The sequence below is a fragment of the Triturus cristatus genome, chromosome 2_2 (assembly GCF_964204655.1).
Source record: "Triturus cristatus chromosome 2_2, aTriCri1.1, whole genome shotgun sequence".
Taxonomy (NCBI): Eukaryota; Metazoa; Chordata; class Amphibia; order Caudata; family Salamandridae; genus Triturus; species Triturus cristatus.
In genome coordinates this window covers 701,693,102-701,720,848 of record NC_140582.1, presented here as the reverse complement: position 1 = coordinate 701,720,848, position 27,747 = coordinate 701,693,102, and the positions used below count along the sequence as shown (strand labels likewise).

The 27,747-nt window shown below is 43.6% G+C and overlaps 1 protein-coding gene across 1 annotated transcript in view; it reads right to left on the bottom strand.

Annotated features, from left to right (window-relative positions):
- WWC2 (WW and C2 domain containing 2) overlaps positions 1-27,747 on the bottom strand; it is an 851,690-nt gene that overhangs the window by 453,664 nt on the left and 370,279 nt on the right. Inside the window, exons 4-5 of the mRNA XM_085641882.1 lie at positions 24,189-24,265; positions 11,076-11,155 (exon numbers count right to left, since the gene is read on the bottom strand). Coding sequence (XP_085498008.1) covers positions 11,076-11,155; positions 24,189-24,265 — 157 coding nt within the window. The remainder of the gene's footprint in view (positions 1-11,075; positions 11,156-24,188; positions 24,266-27,747) is intronic.

Below are 27,747 nucleotides of genomic sequence, written 5' to 3'. Positions count from 1 at the left end.
TCCTGCCCGTGTCCTGTCCCGTTCTGAGAGCCTTATTCCACGTCATTGGGCACAAGTACCGTTGGTAGAGCCGAAGCTCCCAACGGCCTGACAATTTGGAGAAATCGAGGTTGGTGCGAGCCGAAGCTCCCAACCCTCGTTACTTGGGTGAACACACGCTTAGAGCTAAGACGCTATCCAGGAGGTGTTTCCACGTCTTAGCCATCGACACTCGTAGGAGAACTGGGATAGGTAGAGCGGCTGCTCCCATCCATTCTCTGCACCACCTTGGGTATCATCACTTAAACCCGGATACAAGAGACGCACACTAGGAGGTGTTCCCAGCGTCTTTGTGTTGTGGCAGTACTCTGGGGGAAACTGGTAGAGCGGCTGTTCCCAGGTGGTAGAGAGCCCGGCCGGGTGACTCCCACGTGCCCCCCGTATATTCCACAACCTTGGAACTACCCTTCACAGCGGTCGAGTGGCATTGTCGGCCACTGCTTAGCACTGTGCCCTCCGTTGGAGCATACCGGGACCGGTGTGCATGCGGAGGACGGTTAGAAGAGCTGTGAATGGGTATCGTACTTTAACTGGTGATTCCAGTTCTGGTATTCTTTGTTGTCTGTAGTTGTTTATCTGTTTATTAAATCCTCCTTAACCTCCCTTTCTCTGGTCCGTTGTCTGTTTGTCCCAACCCCGAGAAAGCCAGGACGTTACATAATATCCGACCTCTTCCATAACTATCTCCTGGTTGGGCGAACGACATGGCCACGATTGAGGATGTGTTGGCCGTCTTAGCCGCGATGCAAATCGAGCTCACCGCTACAGGCGGGTGCCTCTCACACGGCCACGGCTCCTGCGGTTGTGGTAGAGATGCCCGTAGCCATTCCTTTGGCGACACCAGAGAGGTACAGCGGAGACCCCAACACAGTGCAGGTATTCCTCACTCAAGTAGCACTGCATCTGTCCTGCAAACCAAAGGCCTTTCCGACCAGCCAAGCCAGAGTGGCCTTTCTGATCTCGTATCTTGCTGGGAACGCGGCGCAATGGGCAGTCCCACTGGTGAGCAGGGACGACCCTATCCTATGTGATTGGGGAGCCTTCCGCGAGGAATTCTTGAAGGTGTTTGATCGAAGGGCGGACTCGTATACTGCCGATCGAGAGATGTTGGAGCTGAGGCAAGGCAACAATGATCTGGTGCAGTACCTTAATGCTTTTCGACGGTTAGTGGTCGAAACCAAGTGGCCCATAGCCAAACAAACCGCGCTGTTTCACCAGGGCTTGAGCGAAGAGCTCAAAGATGTGGTAGCACAAATCGACCCCCAACACAAGACATGTGAGGGCTTGATCAACCTGGTGCTACGGCTGGACCATAGATTGAACGAAAGAAAGGGCGATCACAAGAGGAAAGGGAAAGCGCTGCCATCGTATGTTTCGATGGGTGGCCCTGAGACCAACTCCTCCACCAGGACAGAACCCATGGACATAGGAGCTATAAGGGCGAGCCTTACAGCCACTGAAAAAGAATCACGCCGCAAGCAAGGCCTTTGCCTTTACTGCGTAAAAAAGGGGCACTATGTACGCGAGTGTCCAGCCAAGCCAAAGACCTCACGATACCGAGCGAACAAAACGGTGACAGCAGTGGTGGACGCACCGGCGGAAAACTGAGGGACTCCGGGTCTAGGGAAGGGGCATCTTGGAGTCACACCCACATCCCTTCCATGTTGAGCCCGAATCAAAAAGGGCGAAGACATTTGTTTATTACCTTACACGTAGGAGTGCAGGACCAGTGGATACCTGTGGTAGCCATGGTTGATTCAGGAGCCACGGGCATGTTCATGGACTACAATGAAGCACGGAGACTGGGTCTCACTCTCCTTCCCAAACAGATACCAGAGGAGGTGTATGCAGTGGATGGGAGAAGTCTGGTGACCGGACCTATCGGACAGCACACAGGAGAAGTACCGGTGAGGTTCGGAAAACTGCATAACGAACGTATCGATTTTAGCATAATCAGAGCCCCGCAGTACGGGGTCATATTGGGTCTACCCTGGCTCCAAAAACATAACCCAACGGTGGATTGGCCTACGCATCACATTGAGATGACTTCCCCGTTTTGTGAACAATGGTGCGGCATGCGGCAGGACCCCCACGTAGGTGAGGTAGGCGAAGGGCACACGGTCGCCACGGCAGCAGAAAAGGCCGTAAAGCTGCCCAGAGTGTATCACAGTTTCGGGGACGTCTTCGATGAAATCCGAGCGGAGGTGCTCCCTCCACATAGACCGTTCGACTGCCAAATCGACCTGGTTCCGGGGGCTAGCGTTCCAAGCGGCAGACTGTATGCGCTCACAGAACCCGAAAATGTACATCTACGGGGATATTTGGATAAGTTACTAGGGCTGGGGTTCATCAGGCCGTCGAAATCCCCTGCCGCATCGCCTCTCTTTTTCATCTCGAAAGCAAATGGCGAATTGAGGGCCTGCGTGGACTTTAGGGCCTTGAACGCGATAACCATAAAAAACCGGTACCCCTTGCCTCTCATAAGCGTTCTCCTGGAACAGGTAAAAAAGGCCCAAATATACACAAAGCTTGATCTCAAGGGGGCATACCATCTAGTGCGCATGAGGGACGGCGACGAATGGAAAACCGCCTTTAAGACCAGGTTCGGGCTCTTTGAGTACCTCGTCATGCCGTTCGGACTATGCAATGCCCCTGCCGCCTTCCAATACTTCCTCAATGAGGTGTTCCGGGAGGTATTGGATATCTACGTGGTCGTTTATATAGACGACATACTCATCTACTCCAACTCAGAGGAAGAACACGTACAGCACGTATCCGCGGTTCTCAAAAAACTGAGGGAAAACATGCTATACTGCAAACTCAGCAAATGTGACTTCCACGTCACATCAGTGGAATTCTTTGGGGTGATGCTGAGCCCCAACGGACAGGAGATGGTGGAACGCAAGATCAGAGCGGTGGAGGAGTGGCCGGTGCCCCGAGGAGTAAAGGAAGTCCAGAGCTTCATAGGCTTCGCCAACTTTTATAGGCGTTTTATTGAGGGGTTTTCTGGCTTGGTTGCCCTGATCACGCAACTACTAAGGAAGTCTCAGGAGTTCGTGTGGGGACCGGAAGCACAAAAAGCATTTGTGGCCCTCAAGAAGGCCTTCAGCACCGCCCCGGTGCTAGCTCACTCGAATCCGGAATTACCCTATGTGGTAGAAGCGGACGCCTCTGATGTGGCGCTGGGTGCCATTCTATCTCAGAGGAATGAGGTGTCGGGTTTGCTCCATCCTGTGGCGTACATGTCTCGTAAATTGAACGACGCGGAACGCAATTACCATATTGCGGAGAAGGAACTACTCGCAATAAAGGACGCATTTGCTGAGTGGAGGCATTTGTTAATGGGGGCCAGACACGTGGTTACAGTGTATACGGACCACAGAAACCTCCAGTTTCTGACGGCGGCGCAGCATTTATCTCCCCGTCAAATGAGGTGGATGATCTTTTTCTCCGGTTTCAATTTCCACATCACATACCGACCCGGTACGGAGAACAGGAAAGCGGACGCGCTTTCGAGGCAATCGAATGCCAGGGATCCGCAGCCGGTTGCCGAACATTCCATCATCCTTCCAGGAGTTGTGATAGGGGTGATTCAACCACAGACGTTCCTCAGGGGGGTCCAGAAGGGGACCCATACCTTCATGTGGCGGAGGTGGCTTCACAGTCACAAGGAGTGGCAGATGAAGGACGGGATTCCGGTGAAAGGACGATGTATGTTGTTACCCACGCCTAGGCTTCGAAAACAGGCCTTCACCTGGTGCCACGTGTCTCCCTGTGCCGGCCATCTGGGTGTCGAAAAGACAGTAGCGAGCCTAGGACGGCAGTTCTGGTGGCCTGCCATGAGAACAGACGTCCGGAATTGGTGTTCATCATGTACCGTTTGCGCATCCATGAAATCGGACCACAGAAGATCGCAAGGACTCCTCCAACCCCTTCCTACACCGACCAAACCCTGGGAAAACATATCCTTGGACTTCATTGTCGGGCTACCAAAGGATCAAGGAAAGACGGCCATACTGGTGGTGGTGGACTATCTCACGAAGATGGGGCACTTCCTCGCTTGCAAACAGGTACCTTCGGCAGGAGAGCTGGCGTCGTTGTTATTGAAGAATGTAGTGAGACTACATGGCCTACCCAACGTGATCGTGTCGGACAGGGGGTCTCAGTTCACGTCGCACTTCTGGAAAACTTGGTGTTCGGCGTTACACGTCAAGTCTGCCATGTCCACGAGTTATCACCCGCAGACGGACGGCCAGACGGAGCGCCTGAACCAGTCGCTCAAACAATATCTACGTTGTTTTGTAGAGCAAGGGAAGGATGAGTGGGTGGACCTACTTTGGATCGCGGAAATCGCGTACAACAACGCCACACATTGTTCCACCAAGGCCTCCCCTTTTTATAGTAATTACGGCCATCATCCCCGGTTCTTGCCGTTTCTGCACCCGGTCAGGGAAGACAGATTGCCGACAACAGCCAAGAGGGTGGCCCGCATCAAGGAGGCCTTGATGAGTTCTCGAGTTGCCCTGGAGGGGGCTAAAGCCACGTATAAAGCCTTTTCTGATAGGAGGAGAAGGCCTGGACCGGTCTACAAACCTGGAGATTACGTCTGGGTATCTACACGGCACATGAGATTCAAGAAAAGTAGCGTGTTCCATCCCCGCTTCATGGGCCCATATAGGATCCTTCGATGCATCAGCCCGGTGAACGTGAAAGTGTGCCTGCCCCAGTCCCTGCGGATCCATCCCGTGTTCCACGTTTCCCTCTTGAAACCCGCGAACGCGGTGAGGCCTCGTACGCCGGTGTCGGTGACTGTGGATTCGGAGGTGGAGTACGAGGTGGCTGGTATCTTGGATTCCAAGTGGCGCAGGGGCAAACTATGGTATCTGGTGGCATGGAAGGGGTACGGACCCGAGGAGCAGTCATGGGAACCTGCGGCGGGGGTTCACGCTCCTCGTCTGGTATCGTCGTTCCATCGTCGATATCCTTCCTGTGCTGGTCCTGATGGGGGGCGCTGATGGGAGGGGGATGTACTGTCAGGAATCCCCTCCCGCACATGGATTCCCTCCCACGATGCCACTTCCGTGAACCTGGTGCGCTTGGAGGAGAGCGGACTACAACTCCCAGAATACCCTCCGGCAACAATTGCCTCATGGAACTCAAGAGTTCTGGTTACATAACACCAAGGGTAACGCCTAGTTTTCATGTTATGCAACTCAAGAGTTCTGGTTGCATAACACCAAGGGTAACGCCTAGTTTGCATGTTATGCAACTCAAGAGTTCTGGTTACATAACACCAAGGGTAACGCCTAGTTTTCATGTTATACAACGCCGAGAGTACTACTTAAGGAGAAGATCACTGGGACTCGGCGTCGGAATATTCTGATCTTTGCCGGAGTACCTGGTTGAGGTACACGGACCCGTTAGAGAGTGGAGCGGCGGAAGGAACATTCTAAGGAGCGGAGGAGAGGTGCTGGCGTGTGCTTCCTGCCCGTGTCCTGTCCCGTTCTGAGAGCCGTATTCCACGTCATTGGGCACAAGTACCGTTGGTAGAGCCGAAGCTCCCAACGGCCTGACAATTTGGAGAAATCGAGGTTGGTGCGAGCCGAAGCTCCCAACCCTCGTTACTTGGGTGAACACACGGTAAGAGCTAAGACGCTATCCAGGAGGTGTTTCCGCGTCTTAGCCATCGACACTCGTAGGAGAACTGGGATAGGTAGAGCGGCTGCTCCCATCCATTCTCTGCACCACCTTGGGTATCATCACTTAAACCCGGATACAAGAGACGCACACTAGGAGGTGTTCCCAGCGTCTTTGTGTTGTGGCAGTACTCTGGGGGAAACTGGTAGAGCGGCTGTTCCCAGGTGGTAGAGAGCCCGGCCGGGTGACTCCCACGTGCCCCCCGTATATTCCACAACCTTGGAACTACCCTTCACAGCGGTCGAGTGGCATTGTCGGCCACTGCTTAGCACTGTGCCCTCCGTTGGAGCATACCGGGACCGGTGTGCATGCGGAGGACGGTTAGAAGAGCTGTGAATGGGTATCGTACTTTAACTGGTGATTCCAGTACTGGTATTCTTTGTTGTCTGTAGTTGTTTATCTGTTTATTAAATCCTCCTTAACCTCCCTTTCTCTGGTCCGTTGTCTGTTTGTCCCAACCCCGAGAAAGCCAGGACGTTACAATAACCATGACTTTAAAGTTTGTAAGTATGATTACTGGACAGTAAAGATTGAATCTCACTTGCTCTGTGTAAGGAAATGATTACTATGAGGGAAATATAAGGTGTTTAAGCCTAAGGTACTGGTTCAACAATTGTAATCCTGTTAGAACTAAATTGCGATTTCACATAGTAGGTAGTACTGTTTCAGGTGGGTTTCCATATTTTGCCCTTTCTAAACATTTTTGATTACTGCTATTCTGAACAGATTTGTCCCCTCTTCTCCTGTACCATATAGTACAATTGCAGTAAATATGCCTTTAGTAAGGAATAAGATGGCTTTAACTTTATTAAGTACATTAGATATTGCACAATAACAACGTTGTTTGTTTTGATTTCCAGTGTATTTTCTCTGTTATACCACATAATAAAAAAAAGTCATATAGCATTTTTGAAGGATTGATTTCTTTGCTTCCTTAATGACTTCCAAGAACTCTGCTGGCAAGTGTCCAAACGTTGTTTATTCATGAGCAATGCTTCTAGGTGGAGTCTGAAAAGATCTGGGCGGCAGCCTCTTCCCTGTAATAATGTTACTAGGTCTACTCTGTTTGGGATCTTCATCACCTGATTTATGTTAACGCTTATAGGTGTGAATACCGTGTTTGTCATGTCAATTTAGGTAATCCAAGGGTAATTGGCAATTTTACCTGTAATTGCTAATCACACTTAGAATAAACGGTATCAGTGGGAAAGTGTAAACAAATGTTCCATACCAGTTAATCGACAGCACACTGCTCTTGGGCTTAAGGTGTGGTTAATTGTAGGTAAAGTGTAGGCATTTTGCATTTTCCATTGTTGCAATCAGATTTATGTCTAGTTTGCCCCATTTTCCGAACATCAGGTCCAGTACTTTGGTTCTTGGTTTAGTTTGCACACACATGAAACAACCACTTGTGTGATTATTTTAAGTGCTTCTGTTTTGCTCTCCTGGCAGGTGGACTGCCACCAGACATGTTGTTGTTGGTAGCCCTAATTCATTTATACTTATTTGTCTAGTCTTGAAAGTGGACATGGTGTTGTTCCCCGTTTGTTGGTTGTATGATGGTACAACGCAGGTAAATACATCGTATGCCTTTGACACGCATTTTTTAGCACGCATGTTTTACTGCGAATATGCATTTACAACAAATGACAATAGCACGCATTGTGTTTAGATTTAAAAACAATGTAATTGTGAGGTGAGACCCCCCACCTCACCCAACATACCTTAAATGCATGGTATTGGCATGCGTTGTAAATGCATATTTGCGGTAAAAATAGGTGTGCTAAAAATTTGTGGTAAAGGCACAAAGAGGTAAAAACCTTGCTGTAAAGGCATTTTCCCCCATTTGTTGATATAGAACATTGCTGCGGTGCTTTCCGTTTATGTGTGCACAGTATTCCCCTCTATGTGTGAAAGAAAAGTTTTCAAGGATAGAAATAACTTTTTAGTCCTAGAAGGATCAAGTGTATAACTGCCTCCTTATGTGTCCACTATCCCCTGATATTTACGTTTTCCATGTGTGCACCTCAACCTCTGTGTGCTAAATCCAGGGTGATTGCCATAGTGGGGATTGGTTCCATCAAGTGCCTGCCCTTTGCCACTTGTTAAGGTCGCCATCATTTTCATTTGCTGCATAACGAGCACTAAATGATTTAAACCCCTCTTTGATTACAACCACTTATTCATTATCAACTCTAAAGGGCACATGTATAGACTTGGCAACAGGATAATTGCTATACAGGATGCCATCATTCCATGCAACTTTGCCAACGTCCTATCAGCGAATGAGACTTATAGTTAAGGTGAACTTGTTCCTGTAGCACCAGAATACTCTTTTGAGTTTGAAAGGCCTACAACTATCCATCTTGCTATTGTTCCTTTTGATACAGATGTTCCCTTTAAATTGTAGCACGTGATATCACTGATGCTTTCTTATTTAGTTTGTTGTGAGTAATACATAACTGTTATTTTAATGTCTAACATGTCTACAGCTTCCAGATGGTTAAAGCTGTGAAAGGAAATGATTACTATGAAAAACTCTGTTTGTAATTTAAGGTATTTAACACAGCCTAAGGCCCTGGTTCAACAAGTGTAGCCAGTTAAATCTAAACTGAGATTTGACATCCTTGTGGAGTATCTAGTTTGGCCTGCCGAAATGTCTTCTTCCAAGAAGAATGAGTTGAAGATATTTTCACGTTGAAAGCGAACCCTATGGCTTTGATGTTTTTGTTTATACCTCTCTGAAACTGTTGAAAAGAGTTACCCTTTATGAGATAGTCAATTAGATATGGTTACACATGAATCATGTGTGTCTGAGATGTGACACCACCGCTGCTAAGCATTTTGTGAACTATTGTGGTGCAGACTTTATCCCAAAGGGTAAAACGCTGAAGTGATAATGTTTGCCCCCATCACAAAGCAGATATATTTGTGATGGTCCTCGTTCAGTGGAACATGGAAATATGCATCTTGAAGGTCCCTGGTTGTTAGATAATCTCACTGGTCCAGCATTTAAATTACGTTTTGTAGTGCAGTTAAGACTTAGGCGCAGAAAGGGTCTAAAGGTCAAGCCTTATTTTTAATCAAGAAGTAAGTGGACTAAACATCCATACTGCGTTCTTCTCTTGGTACTTCTTATATAGGATTTTTGGATAATACGATGTAAAGTCCCTACGGTCTGACTCCATGTTATGTAGGCTTAACTCCATCTTGTCCATGGAGGGAGACATATTTATTAACTTAGACTATGTACATCACCATATTCCCTCAATTATGCAGAATCATTGTCAAGTCTACTTTTCAACGCAGATGTCGCCAGACCTTATCTTTCTAGGAATTGTGATATTGTAAGGTTCTTCGATTAATAACATAGATACCCCTTCTAACGTGACAGATATCTGGGTCAAATATCTACCCTTCACCCTGTCAAGGTTAATTAGGAACACGTACAGACATATAACTAAAATATTGTAGTCTGAATCGACTTCCTTATGTCTTATATGTACCTAAGGAAACGTTTGGGATGCATACCTTGATGCACATATTCTACATCAGACACTCCTAAACGTATGCCACAAATTTCAGTTTTTGACAAGATTTAGTATATAAGGAATGCTACTTGACCACTTGTCAGGAGATGTCGTTTTCCCAGATTATCACCCAAGATTCAGCCAGAGACAGACGGCACACTTCGCATGTTGCAGATGCAGCACAGCGCCTGAAGTTGATAAAGCCAAGTCCAGGAGGAAGACCAACTGACTGTTACCACAGCGTGTGTTTGCCCTGCACAGGGAACACTGTCTTCACACCCCCACTGATAAAGACAGCATTTGCTGTCACAGGGTATGTAGTGTGTCTCTTCCCCCTAAGAAACTATAGACTGCAAGTTACTCTACATTCCATACTCTCGTAGTATAGCACGTAGAAGTTACGATGTTAGGTTTCAGATGACATTTTAAAAATGTTAGAAATGTTCATTTTGTTCTCTTTATTAAACGATTTGCTAGCTGTTTTCACAATATTTTGTGTAGTTGTTTTAGATGTGCTGAGAAACAAATAGTTTTAACTAAAAGTGTTAATTCTTCTTAGTGCAGTGTGTGTGTGATTCTATGAATAACTACATTGGTTTGTCACTTTTACCACTTGTCCCTGATCCCTTTATAGGTTTGTTTGTAACCCAAAAGCAATATTTTTATGCAGTGGTTAATGTGTGAAAAAATAAGTGCCGAGGCCCTCGTCAGGCGACAGCTTGCACTAGCCCATTGCTCCTATTAGAGCTGCCTATAACAGAACCAACAACTAACCATGAAACCCTACAAGTGGGGAAAGGATGTGGCGTAACAGCCAGAGCTGCTGAATTTGGAGCTGGGGAACCAGGTTTGAGTCTCGGCGTAGGCTTAACATTCTGTGATTCTAGGCAACTCACTTAAACTCCCTGTGCCTACCAAATATGAATGTGTCTCTAACTGGTGCTCATGAAAAGCGCTCCAATACCTTTGGGTCGAGTTCATGCTATAAGCGCCGGTGTTGACAATTAGCTGCCAGTGGCAAGCACCTGAAACCACAGACTCAAATGAAGCACTGCTCTTAGGGCAATTACATATTGAATAGGATACTGCAGGGCTACTTTAACCTGTCTTTCACATTCATCGGGGTGCATTGAGCCAAGTTTGCCTGTGGCACGCGTGGGTGGGAAAGCACACTTGCAGAATTACGCTGAAACCGTAACTTACGCAGCAAACAGTTCTTATATATCGAGAAGAAGAATGTCCTTGTGGGAATTTTTTTTTGTTGCCTTTTGGTGGTATATTTGGAGGTCTTGTTATCAAGTCTTCGTGGTAACCATGTTTTATTATGTTGTGTACCCATTTCTCTGTAATGATTTTATGCCATTCATGCAGAAAACCACTTATTCTTCCATGGACGGGAGTGTTGTGATCAGAGGGGTTCTGCATGGGCTTGATCTTTTGGCCCATGCAACTATGGGCCTGGGCTTTCTCTCTGCACCAAAGGTAGTGTTGTCCTGGGTAAGCAGATATCATAGAAAGATGGATGGCTGGCTGGCTTCCTGCAGGTTGAGATTTATCAATACATAACTTATACACATGATTTATCAGTACACAGATTATAACCTATGCATTCAAGCACAGTTTCTGATTCAGTTAGTCCACCCAACACAGATCTGCGATTTCATAAAGAAAACATTAAATGACTACATACTGAAAATAATTCTGCTAGTACACATTAATCAGATGTAATATCAAAGACAAACAAATGTAATGTATTCATTACAGTTTTCCATGTTCTAGAAATTTTATGTGCAGTTTTCTGAAACTTACCTTTGCAAAGTTTCGAACCCTTCTTGTTTGTAAAGCAGTTCTTGCTTCATTTGATTGAGTTCTCTCTTTAACTTCTTGACCTATTGAGGGAGAATTAGATGAATGCTAGATTCTTCAATTACTTCAACACATCAATCCTCATATCACTTTTAGTTTCAGTTTAGTGGCTTGAAATGGGAAAATTGCTCTCACTTTAGTGAATGCTAAAAGTGTGCAGATTTAAAAAACAATGGACGGAATCATTAATAGCGGATATATTAACCATGCATGTACCAACAGAGTATGGGTAATGTCACAGTCACTGCCTTTATTCAGGAATAACCTCAAGACCTGGCTCTTCGACTGAACTGCAGATCCACCTCCCCCCCACTGCCCCCCCTTCTCAGCACCTAGAGACTCTTACGGGTGAGTACTCGTGCTTTATAAGAAACCTGATTGACTGATTGATTGATGTCAACTAGAAAAAGTGAGTCTTAGACCCTCATTAAGAGTGGCCCTGTTAATTGGGATATGTGCAGTGATTCCTATTACTGCACATATCGTAATTATGAGTTTTTTGATAAATATTGGCAGGTCAAACAGGTCGATAATTATTGGGTGAAAAATTTCCTGTATATAAAAAACCGAGGGATTTTGGTTCATTAAGCCCCAAAATCTGTATGTTATTTTCCAAAAACTTGTAAGTGGGAGGTATTTATTACACCCGATAAATTCTGACTTGGCAGAGGTGTATGTTATCATGTGTAATAAATATCACACCAATTAAAGGGTTTCTTGTAATAAGGGACTTACAGACTCCCAGAGGTGTTGGAATCCCCACAAACCCCTGAAAACTGTCAGAATACATTTCTAGAATGTGGGGAATTCCATAGAAATTACTCCTCTCGTCAGGCACACCTCCGATGATCTACATCTTACAGAAATACAAGGCAGTTATATGTGATGCCAACTGAACCTGTAGTAACCAAGCCCCTAAGAATGAGGCTCATTCTACACCACAGCAATCAATCAAATTGTCACTACAACAAGGAAACTGAGCCTGAGGAATATGGGAGTAGTAATGCTCAGATTGGGCAACATACCTTACCCTTTAGCACACAAGGTCTGCAGTATACATAATTCGCTTAGTACAAGTTCAACAATGAGGGTTTCCTGGTGATTTTAGACTACAAACCTACAAGAGTATTCACCTCCTCACATCACTCATTATCCTCCCAACCCCAGTCACTAATCGATATCACTTTTGTAGCACGTGTTGGTGAAGGAGTTGTTTTCATTTAGTAGTAATCACATTAAGGCCCTCAGTACAAGTTAAGAACTAAATTCCAACCCCTCCACAAACATACATCTTGCACAGTCGTAGTAATTATGAGTTATGTGATAATTACTACACCCTCATCATTTCCTCCAATAAATTATGCCACCTCAAACCTGCTGAAGTTTAATTAGCCAAAGAATATGGCCTTTGGTACTTGAAATTAAGGCATGCAGTTGAAGTCTACAGGGAGCTGATAGATACTCTCAATGACTTTAATCCACTTGAATCTGACCTCACCATGGAAGCAATTGGAGGAAATGACATCTCCTGCCTGTGAAAAACACTGGTAATTAATGTCTCAGGCAAATCTGATAAAATGAAGGTAGAGGTGAGAGGGGGATCTTGGAAACCTGGATGGGGAGAACTGGGTCGAGGCTAAGATGGCAGCTAGGGAACTGGTTATCTAGACCCAGCTGAAGCTGATTCAGCTTAAGCATTTTCGCTGAATATACTATCCCCCGGATAAACTGTGGAAAATGGGAAGAGGTGGAGGATCTGAGTGAAACAGATGCAGGTCAGCCAGGGGTACACTGATAGGTGTGAATTGTGAATGCCCAATCATCCAACAATATTGGTCTGAAATACAAGATACATTTACTGGTGTGGTGGGGATCTCAATAAAACACAACTTAAATTGGTGATAGAGGGAGTGTCTGCGAGATGGGATGGACACCCTGGTCAGAAAATACTGATAGGTATTGGATGCATACTGGCTAAACAGGAAATAGTTAGCCACTGAAGGTCAAAGGAGGCTCCCCCTTCTCTGAGTGGTTAAGAGGGATGGATTATTGCTCCATTGCTAGGAGTCGGTCTGTAACTCCAGGAGTGTCCCCATAAGCATGCACATATAGGGGGGGGGGGCCCTGGTGGGATTACCGTAACTGTTTATGCGAAGTCAAAACATAGATGATTACATTTCTTGTGTATAGTAACTGGCTCTGCTTTCAGGTGTAGTTGAAGCCTGGGGAGATAAGGCAAGGGGTACAAAATTGAGGTGTTGTGTATTGGTTATAAGCAATTTGGTAAGTAAAACTAAAAAATCACAACAAAAAAGACTTTTGAAAAAAGAAAACCTGCTGAAATTTATTAAGGGGATAAACCTTGAAAAAAGAAAATCATGCGGAATATGGTGTGCTAAAAAACAGTTCTGCATGTTATGCCTCATTTTCATGTTGAAAACACAAAGAATGAGACATTTAGCATATGTGGTATATATATTGACATAGGATATTGGTTTATATACACCACACCCTATTCTGACCAAATTGTAACGAGTTTAACTTTGATTCCAAGGAGATCATTAAATTCCAATCCCTGTGCTACAGGAAGTTTGCGCACAGATCAAAATTCTGAATTGTGGATAATTACCCTTCGCTGATTTCCCCCAACAGATTTCATGAGGTAAACATAGCATTAATCAGGGGAAAGGGCAATTAAAAGGGAAGAACAAGCAGGTAATGGTTATATAAATATGGAATCCCTACACTGTGCCTAATTCCGAGTTAGGGAACTCGGAATAAGAGGTACTTCTCATGCCTGGTAAATACCCTACCCCAAGGTATCAATATTTACCGCTTGCTGTAAATACTCAACCCTGCTTCTCTCTACTGGGAATCAGGGCCTCAGAGGATACATGCCTGTTGAGCAAGTTTTAACATCTTCTGTTCAGATATGATGGAGGATCACGTTTTACCATCTGATTACCAAATAGAGCATTTTTATCGACCTTGGCAGCATGAAGGTCTCTATATAGGCCCCAGTAACCATAACCTGGAAATGTGCTACTTTGGCCATTTTTATGTCACACAGTCACTGGTGACATAGTAACTCACACCTCCCCTGACACATCTACCAGGGTCCCCCAGATCTCACCCTTCCTAAATATAAAAATCTACTAGGCCTCACTTATCACAAATGTGACTCTCTCTTGTACCCAACGCTGCAAGGTAGCTTGGGCAACCATGTACAGTACAGTAACTTTTCACAACACACTTGCAAGACACCCACACATGCACGTACACAAGACCAGCTGGAGCCAGTTGGTACAGAGGCTGAACCAATGGTAGAAAACGAGAGCTTCTGATGCAGACTGAGGCCGGAAAGAGATTCTTTCAAGTTTTGCTTAATCTGCACCATGACAGCTTTTGACTGCTTTGATTATTCCATCTTGCTTTTGTGTTTAGCCATGGTGTCCAGGTTCTTAGTAAGTAGGGATGGTGGTTAGCCTCTTTTGTGGAGAACCAACATTTGCTTGGGTGCAGCCATTGCTAACAAGCCTCAACCTAAGCCGTCACTCCAGGGCTGAAGCAGAGACAGGCATTGCCACCCACTCTTCAGTTTCTAAAGGACTCTTATTTATACTCTCCTATTATCACTGTGCATTAAATGTCATAGATAAGGACAAACAGATAATTATGGCCTCTAATTTCTATTAATCTTAAACATTCCAAAAAGACTCAGAATGAAAAAAGCTAAATATATTGCCATCCTGTCGGTAGCGGCGAGTACATAGGAGAAATACAGCCTATGGGGGAGCATTCAGCTGAAGGATAGCAGTACTTTTCTGAAAAGTGTAACCATATTTCAAATAATTTCAAGTTCGCTCATTTCCTGAACCGCATGTCCCGGCGCGGTTGGCTTGCTCAACCCTCTAGCCAAGAATGCATGTTTAGTCTGGTACAGAATTTCATTTTCAGTGGATTACCTTTTCTCCGACCACCACACCTCTTGAGACAAATGAGTGTTCACAATGACACAAGTCATCTAATTTCACCATTTCCTGAGCAGCAGCTACAGCGCCGCATCTGCACGGGGCCCTGGTGCCACTGCACCACTGATAGATACGCATCTGAGCACACCACGTATATACTGTTTTTGCAAGCTTCATTATTACCACTCCACATCAGAGGTTTTTGATTCTTGCAGTTCGAGCGGTAGTAGAATTCTGTCCTGGCCCTGAACCATTACATCCCTCACTGGCAATCAGACAAAGAGATGTAGTTACCAGATCTAGACATGTCTTCTTGACTGTTACTTAATTCGCCATCTGCTGACAAAGCACTGCTGCTTCACTGTCGTCATGAAAGTAGCCTGATTGACGCCACCCTGGTTCACATGTACATTTCTTTCATTTCTGATGTTTCTAATATTTTTTCCAACACAGACAAATGTGCAATCGAAATTGGCCACTCGAAGGGTTCATCATTCCAGGTTCAATTTCAAATTCTCTAAACCAAATAGTCACCTTCAGAATGGCACTGCTATTTTGGTACTCCAAATAATTTATTTTCCATTTTCACCAATCTAACTATCCGGAGGAGAATTCATTTTTAAATCAATATATGGACACGTGTTGATAATGTGTCTAAAACTAGACATTGAATTAAATTCAAAATCTCAAGGATTAACAGTCAATGGCTACTGCTGTGTTACGAAGGAAAAGTTGTCAGGGGCTGTGTTACCAATCTTAGAAACCCTTAGTCCAGTTTGTCCAATCCAGATGTGGCAGAATGTTTCACACCAGGATTTCCGTCAGTCCAGGCACCAGCTCATACACACCTTGGAGAGGGGGCACAGAGTGTGCCACACCTCCTTCTTTTCGTAACATACACCACATGCACATACTCTCTGATCCATCCACAGACTATCAGGCACACAAACCTAGACCCTTACCAGACAAACTGCAACGCAACACTTAGGCCTAAAGACCCTGTTCACAGAAGACGCCATGCCTGGAAACAACAATCAGCCTCAAGAATGAAGGGAAAACAAGATTTGGACCCACAGAACCCCTTCAATCACCAAGAAAACGAACATATTTGCACATCCCAAAACAATGCACAGGACAACTGTAACATATCCCCACAACTAATGGTCAACACAACACCACTGACATCTCTATGAAATGCACTGGAAGACACTGCAAGTGAACACTATCATGGGTCGCCATGTGACACAAACAACGCACGGGACAATCACAATATATCCAAATCCTTCACCATCCTCCCTCTTATAACAAGCACTTGTCCTACCGAGGCTAGACTCTGGGAGTGCGACGCTCTGTGGCCTCCCGAAATATACCTTGGCCCCACTCAGGGCTTCATTGAATGCCGCGGTCAGACTGATCACTGAAACAAAAAGAAATGAGCACATTTCTCCAGCCTTAAGATCTCTAAAATGGTTACCCTACGAAGCAAGGACTCATTTAAAGATTGCTTGTTTGACGTACAAAACCCTCCACTCCAAAACCCCTGGATACCTGGCTCAAAAACTGGAACTATCAGGAGGGGGCAAACCTTCCAGAAGTGCAAACTCTTTACTTATGAATCCTCAGACTTTTCGCAAAAAGAAACAAGACTCAGAGCCTTCTCTGGCGCGGCTCCCAAGATCTGGAACCCTCTCCCACCTGAAATTCGCAGAATCCCCTACACTGCGGCGTTCAAACATGAAGTAAAATCAATCCTAATGAACAAGTTCCTGCCTTAATTGTATCATGGCCTGTCTGTTTGCGATTTTTTTTTCTTTTCTTTTCTCTCCTTACAATTGTAATGTCTATGTTTCTCTGCCTACCTTACTATGTAACATTTTGCTCACATCTATGTACAATTTTGTTCAGCTCAGCACGCTAGCCTCCCTTACCCTCTCTTCAACGTCCCCTTACTTTGTTCCTCCCCCCTCTACTGTGAAGCGCTCTGATACCCCTCGGGGTCTTGTTCGCGAGATACAAAAATTTCTATAAATAAAGAAAGAAAGAAAGTGCCGAACACAAAATTCAGAACATACACATCAATCCAACAGATCTTCGGTGTAAACAAAACAGCAGCATGCGGAGCTGAAAATGTTGCAAAAAAACCCATCCTCTAGGGAACTTAGACAAAATTCCCTATAGCTCCATGACATACAATTAGTAAGGCAAATTATAAGTACATTTGAACAGGCAGTATAATTAAATGCCCATACAAATGCACAATATAAATGTGCAAAGAAAGGAAAGTTTAGAGTATCCTGTCTAGTACTTCCCCAGTCACGTTCCAGCTCTCTTACCATGCTTCTGGGTTTGTTATACAGTCTCAAGTGGACTAAAGATGCACCATACAGTTCTAAGTAAAGAATCTTCTGTACAAGATGCTTCTGCTGCAATAATAATCTCATCTTTAAAGTATTAACCGACTCCTTGCTTTATCAAAAAGAAAAAGAAAACCTGAAAACCTATTAGCTATATCCATTTTAAAACATAGCTTTATTAGGTTTTTATGTTATTCAGTATATCAAGACATTGCTCCACAGCTTGGTTTAGAAACGTAGTACATTTCACTGTAGCGTTGTTCATAAAAACGAAAGGTCGTATTTCTTCAAGATAAAGATAGCGCTTGGTACAACAATTGCATTACAGTCATTGATACACGCCATCTGCTGAAAACATACATTGTAACTCATTTGGTACCTTCATGTGACCTCAGCTAATGTCAAATGGGCATGTTCCTGTCCAAATGTGTTTGGTCATTTGACTTTTCACCAACTCCCTGTAAATGGACAAGCGCAAATGCTCATGCAAGAAGGTTAAATATTTGGGGCACTGAGTATCTGGCAGAGGCGTGAGACCAGAAAAATCCTTACTTAAGGCAATTAAGGAATTGCTAATTCTTCAAAGTAAGGATGAATTGGTTCCATTTCTGGACCTACGAGGATGTTAATCACGGTTGGTTTAAGGGGCTTTTCTCAATGGCAACTGCATTCAAGAGATCGCTCATGTAGAAAAATCCAGGTTTATTTGGACACAATAAAATGGCTGCTGATATAGTAACATTTAAGTATAAAACCATGAATGCACCTGCTTTGACACCTTTTGGGGATGTTTCTGAATACACAGTCACAACTATCCCCTGAAAGTGAAAGAGAAAAGAGAGAGACATACCGGAAACAAACCTGCTCCGTACTCCTTAGATGCATGTTATATGACAATGGTATATGGGTGTTTACCACAGATTTTATCCCAGAATATAAATATAGCCTCCACCCTGCTAAGAAGCTCCTAAATGAGCCCGCTACATACTTAAATCATTGGCATAAGCAAAGATACCCAGTGATGAAATATGCCACTGGAAGGGGGGCGAGGGTAACCATCCTCTTAAAATAAATACCCTGTGAGGAGACAAGGGTCTACAAAACAGTGTATGATGGGTGTACAAACATCTGTATTGGTAGAGAAGTGAAGAGCTTCGCTCAGGAACAAAAATGGGTTCGCCTCACTCTACTACCACTATCACTTTTGAATTGGTTAGGAACCATATTGCCTGTTCAGATCTAAAACTATGTTGGCAAGCCAAGCATAAGCATTAAGAGGTAAAACAACGAATGAAGATGTTAACGGAAAGCAACGGGAACTAAAAAGTGATATGCCTGTAAAAGAAAACTGTGGTTAGAGCTGACCTTTGAAAAATAGGTTTGGGTCAACGTCAAGAATCTGCCTTTCTTCTGTAAAGGTAATTCAAAATGTTCAATGCCGCATGGAGTTCTAGAGAAAGCCAAGTATTCTCTTGAGCTGGATGATGAAAAACAGTGGCATCTTATCAAAGTTGTAAAGTGTACAAAGCAGTTAATGAGGAGGATTTTGGAGAGCTGTGAGTGGAATATGATCAGACAAACTAGGACTTAAATGTGTCTTCCTGTAATCAGTTTTGAGTTTCAGACAACTCTAGAGGATAAATGAGGCTGGTTTGAAGACACAAGTATATGGTGAAATTCAGTGCAGTACAAGAAGAACAACACGACCAAGCATCTGAAAGATTCTGTGTGGAAATATTTTATAGCTTTTGATGTCTTTCTTGATCTTTCATATTGAGACTATTGCCTTCATTGTAAGATTTTTATTGCTCTAGCAATAGTTTTTATTTTATTTTATGTGTGCATAAATGGTAGATCTGTTGTTTCTATAGCTTTACCTTGTCCCCTTGATGTCCTATTCTTCCCTGTGCTGTATTTCGCGTCCTTTGTCTCGAGCTTTGTGTCTTGTGTCTGTCATGTACTCCGACGTGTCTGGTTTGACCCCTTTTCCCCATCACGTCTGCATTCACATGTCACGGTCTTCTGCCTGGTGTAGTTTTAAATCGCAGTGAAGACTGAGTGCTGTTGCTGTACCTCTTGGACCCTCTGACATGAATCTGTGGGGGTCTTCAATAAATAACTGCTTATTTGACCACGTTGAAGCCATCATACTTTAACGCTTTCGTTGTCAAAACTTTCCCAGTGATTTTAGCTTCACTCTCACAGATTCAAAGATGGCTCTTCATTCTCCCAGATTTAAAGACAATGCATTTTGTCTCAATGAGAATTGACCTGTGTTGCCACAAATTAGGTGCTGCTCTTGGCCGGCCAGAGTAAATTCTCTTATTTATATTTTGTTGTTGCTCTCTTGACAGAGTCCTGCGCTCAGGTCACTGTCATCTCAGGCCAGTTTGGTTCTCTTCAAAACCCAAACGTTTCTCAGACAGTCATGTGAAGCCTGCTAGGAAGTCTACCATGTCACACATCCTGTAGGGTCTCCACAGCAGCAAAACACTGAACCCACTACAGGCCACTGAACATAGTCATATTTAAAAGGCATGTATTAAAAGAAAAACACATTTAGAAACACAGTCAATACGGTGTGTTATGAGATAATAGTAAAAGAGTTTGCACAGAATTTTTTTTAGCTAAGAGAGTGTACCTTGAAAGGGGTTACCATCAGCATCTTGGATTATCATCCAGGTCTTGCTCTTCCACTCCCTTCTTCCACTCTCTCCCAGCAGTGAATAGCCCTGCTGTGACTCAAAATCACATTGCTCCCCCCCTTCCCGGTTAATCTTTGAGATATCCCTTTTTAGATGACACCTAAGACAGCTTGTGTGGATGTGTGCGCAGAGGACCAAAGTAGGAAAAGGTGACTCCTGTGGTGATCCCCATTTTCCTGTGTGATAATGTATCAGTTCTAGGGTCAGTACCTTTATCATCTACCATAAAGCATCGAAGGAGGGCCCTTCCTCGTCTCATCCCACCCTGCTGCAATGTAGTCCTCAACATAAGGATTTCCTAATAATATTGCATCTTGATGAAGTGTATTGCTATGGAGCTGAGAAGCATTGTGGCAAACTGTACCACTGAGCATTAAATGACTGTCTTATTCTCACATAATTATGCATTGTAGCATTGCCCTATTGAGTCAAAAGTATTCAACAACTCATCTCCCTTTTAATCAGGGTAAGTGTTCTACCCAAACTAACCACACATCGTGAAATGTCTTCTTTACCTCTCTCTAGAGAGACACTTGTATCCTTATCCACTCTCTTAAGCCGCAAAAGATGGCACTTCTCTCATTACAGCACCCTCCACATTCACGCTGACCTTGCTCCACCAACACCACTAATATCCTACCACAGCCACTTCAGCAACCCCGGAAACCTCTTCTAACTAATAATAATCAACACACAACAGATCCTAAATATCAATTAATAACCACTACCCAAATAAACTGTCTCTCTCTGCCTCAGGAGTGCCTACTCAACTGTCAAATTATGTTAAGACTGTTTTGATCCTCCCCTCCCTGCACTTAACTGGCATTATTGAAACCTACATTTGTCTGGAAGTCAATACCACATACTTTTTACTTATCTTGCCCATACTGCCTGTAGACATACACTGCAAACAGCTCACTGAGTGCGGAATCAGGATCCTACACAGCTCTCCCAGCTTCATATAGGCACCACTCTTAGGCATTGCACACTCTTTCCTAGAAAACAGTAGAGTCACCATTCAAACTACAATTTGTTCAGATTTACTATCATACATTAACCAATGAATCCTTCATTGAAGAAACTGACACGATCCTATACTTGCTGTCCCAGCCTTCACCTACATATGGGGAAAACATCCGTGCTCAATAACTCTCCTTCACTTATACTAGCCACTCTGCATCACATATACTAGCCACTCCCGCTTACAGCCAGTTCTTTGACCTAAATCTCACCTCTAACTCACTTCTCTTCAACCATCCAACTTTCTTTTATCACAGGACAGTTATGTCATATGAGAGATATTTGGAAATGGGACCCCGATTTCCAAACATATATTTCAACCTGACTTGATCTTCTGTTACTGCTAACAAATTCATCATGATTTTACCACTCTACTATACTCTACCTTCTAGGATATCTTCAATTAGGCACTTCATTGAGTTTTCATTTTGCACTAATTTTACTGCACCTTTCTCCCCTAGTCCTCACATTTTTTCCCAGGATCACAGCCCTCATTGACTCCCAGAAGTGCACTAACCATGGATGGCATTTCCACAGAGCACAGGAAAGCTGCGGCCTTTAGGTGCAACCAACATGTCTTTTTTCCAGGCTCTACAGAGTGCTTAGGCTCACAAAATTCCATTTTGTCTAGAATGCTCAAAATTCTTGTGTCGTTCCTGACACTCACCCCCACATAGTTAACAAAGTCTATCAACTCAGAACACCTGGGCACAAGACTTTCAACTGCCTCACAAATGCCATTCACTCTGCAAAACTGGCGTTCTACTAAGACATCATAGCTGCGCTTTGTTACCACACCAACATCCCTCCGAATAGAGTTTCACTGATCATGGCCCCACACACCAACTGACTCCAACCTATCCAAATGACTTTGCCCCTTATTCAGAAAAGAGAAAGAGGTATGTCTGCCATAACTTCAGAAATCCTGTCCACATTCCTCAGTATTCCCACATCCTTTTAAGAGTGCAAGGAAACTCGGCATTGCCAATGGCAGAGCCAGAGATGACTCGCCTAAAGGAAAAACATTGCTAACTGCCAAAAATGTGACAAACTGCCCAATTTAGGTCTGCCAGTCTGCACCATTGATAGCAAAATTACTTCTGCATTAAACCACCATGTAAATTACAAAAGTCCGAGTAGAGTCTTTGATGGGAGACATTTCACACATCCCTACTTTGGGATTACACTTCCAGTACCCCTATGGTGCGCGACTCTGCCATGGTGGAATACCCTACATCATTCTTAGGGCAACCCCATCGCCCCTGGAGATTCATGCAAGCTTATAAGTCCTAAAAAACACAGTGTTAATAAAAGTTGATTATGTATTTCTGAATCTCTATTTTGTTATAAGTAATACATTATTTTGTATATTCTTACACTCTGAGCGATAAATGTTGATATAATCTATTTGCTCGTTCATTTATGAGGAAACCTTTAGGAATCCCTTATTGTTGTCGGAATGGTTAAACTACTATCACCAAATTATCCCCCCAAAGCCTTCCCCTTAGATAGCTGCTTCTTACTAGGTGGCAGTCGCCTAGAAAGACATTACCTCAAGCCATGGTGGGAAAGTGGTGCGTATTTTTCCTATTATAATTCTAAGCCAATGTCATAACCAGCTAATTTGACTAATGTCTCTTCTTCAAAATCCACAGGAATACTCAGCACCCTCTTTTTTAACTCACTCATCTGACCTCAAACATCTAACAAGCTTATTCCCACAGACTAGTTGGCAACCTCGCCTGTGCCTTTAAGACTATTTGTCCCACATACCATCAAGCTCTGATCACTCTCTTCCAACCAACCAGGAGGCGTTGGGCATTTTACTTACTTGAATAAGGGTCCATGACACCTTTGTGACAGCACTTGGGGAAGGTCAGAAGGCTGTCCTGATGCCAACCATCACATCTCATATAACAACCTATAGCACACCTTGCTAAGAGCACCTTGGCCATATCCAACACTTGTCTCTACCTCACCAGGTCTCATCCCTTTCTTGCTTCTCCAAACTGTACAGTCTCACACTGCTCTCTGGCACCTACTCACAATGTTTAAAAACTGCAGCAGTAAAGCAATTGCTAAGAATGAGTCCTTCCCTCTTCCAACTATAGTCATGCCTGCAAGCTCCAAGACTTTTCTAAAAGACTAGAACATCTAGAACCCCAGCTACAAGCTGGGAGGCACAGAATTTGGGGGTTGAATTGCTTCCATACAATTATGAGTGGGCTGTTGTGCCTTGACCCAGATTTACTGGGTCAGGTAACAATGGACCCGATTTTTAGCACCTGGTAAAATCACCTTTGACCTGGGCTGCAGTGCACCCCGGCCCATTGCCTGGCTTCCACCTCACCATCTTCCAAGATACAGGGAGAGCTGATAATGCTCCTTCTGCCAAGCAACGTCCTTCTCTCTTACACCCTCCACATAAACACCCCAAAGCAACCCTCCTGTCCACATTTACTACAATCCTAAAGCAGGTAGTAAATGTAAGCATTAATCCCCATTGAAAAGGGAATACTGTGCAAAATAACACCTGGTAAAAACACATATTTCTCCTCCAATTTTGGGGGATTAATTTGGAACTGCACAGTAAAGGCAAGTTGTTTTCATACGGCACCAGTGTTTACAGGGTACACAGTTCCCATCACCCCGGTGCTATGCAGCTTGTAATCATGCCTGGTATTCAAAGAACCCACATGTCCCTTTCCTCTTAGAGCCCATTCAGTCCACAACAACCTGGTCTCACCACCATCAACATCACTCTCACAAGTGACTAGTCTCCTTACCACTGCATACCATAACTACCTCTCCCATCTCTTCATTCTTCCGGGCCTATTAGCTGACCATCACACTAGCTATTCATAACCCTTTAAGAATATGGAGTACACAGCTTGAACGGTTTGACCTCTCATGTTTTAAATTACTCTTTACTATTTCATGGTGGGTGCTTCTAATACTCTCTGCACAAACACCTTACACCCGCCATGATGGAATGAGCATCCTTACCCGAACTCTTGTTGTTGAGATCTCTGCCTTCAGAATGTCCGGATCGTACTTTGTGCTGGATGAAGACCCTGAAAATACTTGAAACAAAAACATGAGAAATGTTAGTACAAATGCATTACTTGAGATTTAATGCTTCCCCCTAAAATAAGGTGGGATTCGTACACCGCAGCCATTAGTCATGAGATACCAACTGCCTCAATCACTGGGTCACCAACCAGTAAACAGCCACCAGCCAAGTTATCCACAGCAGAAAACTCAACAGCTCTCCACAATAACACCAAAACACAGCCCCAAATGACTTCCATACAGCCAATTATCCCTTCCTACATGATATAAATAAAGGGTAACTATAGGGATAATTTTAAGTTATGGGGTAATGAAGAATTCTCGAATTCCTTTAGAAGGTACTAAAGCTGGAATATTTCAACGTTGGAATTTATTCTAACATGTTAATCCAATACCAAAGGAAATGTCTCTAGTGGATTCTCCTCTGGATTTATAACGTTACTCCAAAAAGCTAAAGATTTGCCATTACCACCGCACTCTAGATCAGGTCTAGATCCCTATGTTGCTGTACAGAGTATTATCACTACCCACATAGTAATAGTGGTATAAACAATTTAAATAAATAAAACCTGGTAATCCTATTTTATCAACTTAAATGCCATCTGAAAAAATACACTTTTAAAAACAAGTATATTCAGATATTAAGATCAATTCAATGCAAACATTTGGAAGTCATATACTGTAAGAACAAGATAGAGCTTTAATTCTTCCTCATTTTATAAAATGAACATGGTTTAATTCACTTGTGACGGTGAGCTAAGTAAATTGCACTCTGTAACAGAATATTTACAGGATAAATTGATGAGCAAAACTGCGGTCATTATACTATCCCTTTACACAGCTCTCCTGCTCTCACTGGTTGAGATGTAAAACTGCCAAACCAAATTGTGTTATTATCCGTAAAGACTCTTTTACTCATACCGCTTAGATATCCGTTCTCCAACCTTGTGAGTCATCCTGACAGTGTACCAGCGAATATTTTAGGACAGCACAAAAGTTCATAAATGGAGACCACAGTTTAGCTGGGGATTGTAAATAGTGCAAGCCTGGATCTTTAAAATTCCTTGACTAAATAATGTATCTAATGCTTGTGGATCTATGGCTACTTCTGTGAAGAACAGACAGAACTTCAAAACCTGCATCCTCCTCCTTTGGAGTCTGACAAAATGGCTCTGGCTTATTGGCAACTACATCTCAATCTCTCTCTATGGTGCAATCCTGACAGGCTAGTCCATGGCAAAACATGGTTCTGAAGATCCTGGACAAACCGTTGTTGTGAAACAGTTATTTTCATAATGTGGGGCTGTTTCCATATCAGCTACTTAAATCAGTATGTAATATTCAAGACACAGAAATGAAAAAATAAATAATCAAAGTACTTCACGTCTATTCCAGTTTTGTAGCTAGACTGTTGACAGACCATATTGCTTTCTAATATTTACTTCACTGTTTACACTATTCTACATAGCATGAAGTCTTCTGGTTAAATCTCAACTTCCTCAAAATAATCATCTGTACTATATAAAGTATCATCTTGAGTGGTCATTGACGTAGCAACACATCATCTTACGCTGATTGTGAATGAAAAAAGAAGCTATTTACATATTACATCTGAAATACTTTCATTCTAAAAGGTCACAAATTCTGTGTGATAATCAATGCCCTCAAGAGGAGGACCATACTAACTCTGAAACACCCTAAGATACAGAATGCTAGAAAGGTTGTGATGCGGTGTTTAGGAGTTGGATTGTAGTGTTACAGCACTGCCTATCAATAAAAACCTAGCTAAAGATACCGGTTATAGAGGGCCCAGTCAGCACTCAACACATCTTATCATGAAATGATGAGTGCAACTCAAGGGGAAAACGACACCTTGACCACTGAGCACTCTGAAATGTAACTTGCCAGGAGAAAAATAATGAAATCCACTTATCCTGCCAGCTGATCTCATCACTACAAAAAAACTATTTTGCAAGTCATCATTTTCATATAGGGTCATACTTTCAAAAAGCGTATGAGCCAAACATTTAATTCTTAAAAGAAACATATAATACCAACAGTTCCCCTGTGCCACCCTAATTGGCAGAGAACAATGGCAGAATTGTTACCTGAGCACTATCAAAAATGAGTGCTGGGGTTTCCCACATGTAGGACTCTAGGTACCCATCCTATGTGAAATGTTAGCCTTCCAGGGCTCCTGGGCTCCAGGGTTGGTGGATGGGAAGTTGATCACTGGCAGGTGCAGAAGTGGTGTTGAGTGAACCAGAGTACAGTGCAACCAAATTCTCACAATTGCAATCAAAATATGAATGTCTAGCCAGAAAAGGGATAGCACAGCACTTTAACTATATCTGAAAAATGTGTTTATAGTACGAGTGGGAATCAAATTGTGAAGCACACAAAGTCGTCCTATGGATGCAGGCGATGATATGTACATGTTTGAAACTCAAATGATTTGATCTATATGACAATAAAATAGTAACACAACATAACACAGGGGTCAAATAAGGGCCTCTATAAATGATATAATGTTATTTGTGATCGCTAAATATTTTTGAACCTCAGAAAACTCCTTAAATGTTAAAACAATCACAACAGCAATGCATTTACTGGAACACCGGAAAGAGGAATGTTTGCAAAGATGTACTGGTCGTGACTACTACAATAAATGCACTGGAATGTAGGGCAATGCAATCCTTCTATCAAAGCTGAAATGTGTTGTATCAAGTTTGCAACCCTTCATTATTCATGAACCTAAAGATCGCAGACACAGAAGACAATTCCAGAGCAAATTGGCAGTGTCTGGAGATTGGAAAAATGAGCAGCTAAGAGGATAACTCACTATTCAACTAACTAACTAAGTAACACACACACACACACACACCTTGCACTTCACAACACATATCTTTCTTAATTAAGCTAGCTCTAGAGCTAAGAAACTACTGGTGCAAGAAGGTTGTTTGCTCGCCAAGCAGACCCACTACTCAGTTTACCTGTACTTGTACAAGATAGTTTTTGGAGGCAGTCTTCCACCAGTCTCAGGTGGAGTGGAAGGGCCTCCCTAGTGCTGTATTAGTGTCTCTGAACTCTTTGAGCTGGCTGGGGGCATCCAAGTTAGCAAGGTCAGCAGTAGGGCAAGCCAGCAGAGAGTCAGTAGGTCTTCAAGCCAGGAGGAAATGAGTAGGACTCCGCTTTATGTTCTGGAGCACCACCAAAAGCAGAGTACATGCAAGCCTGGCAGATTGGGGGGGAGGGGGAGGGGAGGGAGTAAGCTCACATTCTCAAGTCTTGATAATTGGACAGCAGCCACCACTGCTGATCAGAGTCTGTACCTTAATGAAAATGTTACAACCCCACCAAGTTAGATTAGCGCTTCTCTCCTCACAAATGTTTCTGGGAAGTTTTCAGTATAGTCCCTTTTCTTAATGCATTGGGGTGGCCAAGACTCAAGTTCAAGATTCAAGTTCAAGTTTTAAGGTGATAGTGTAATTTG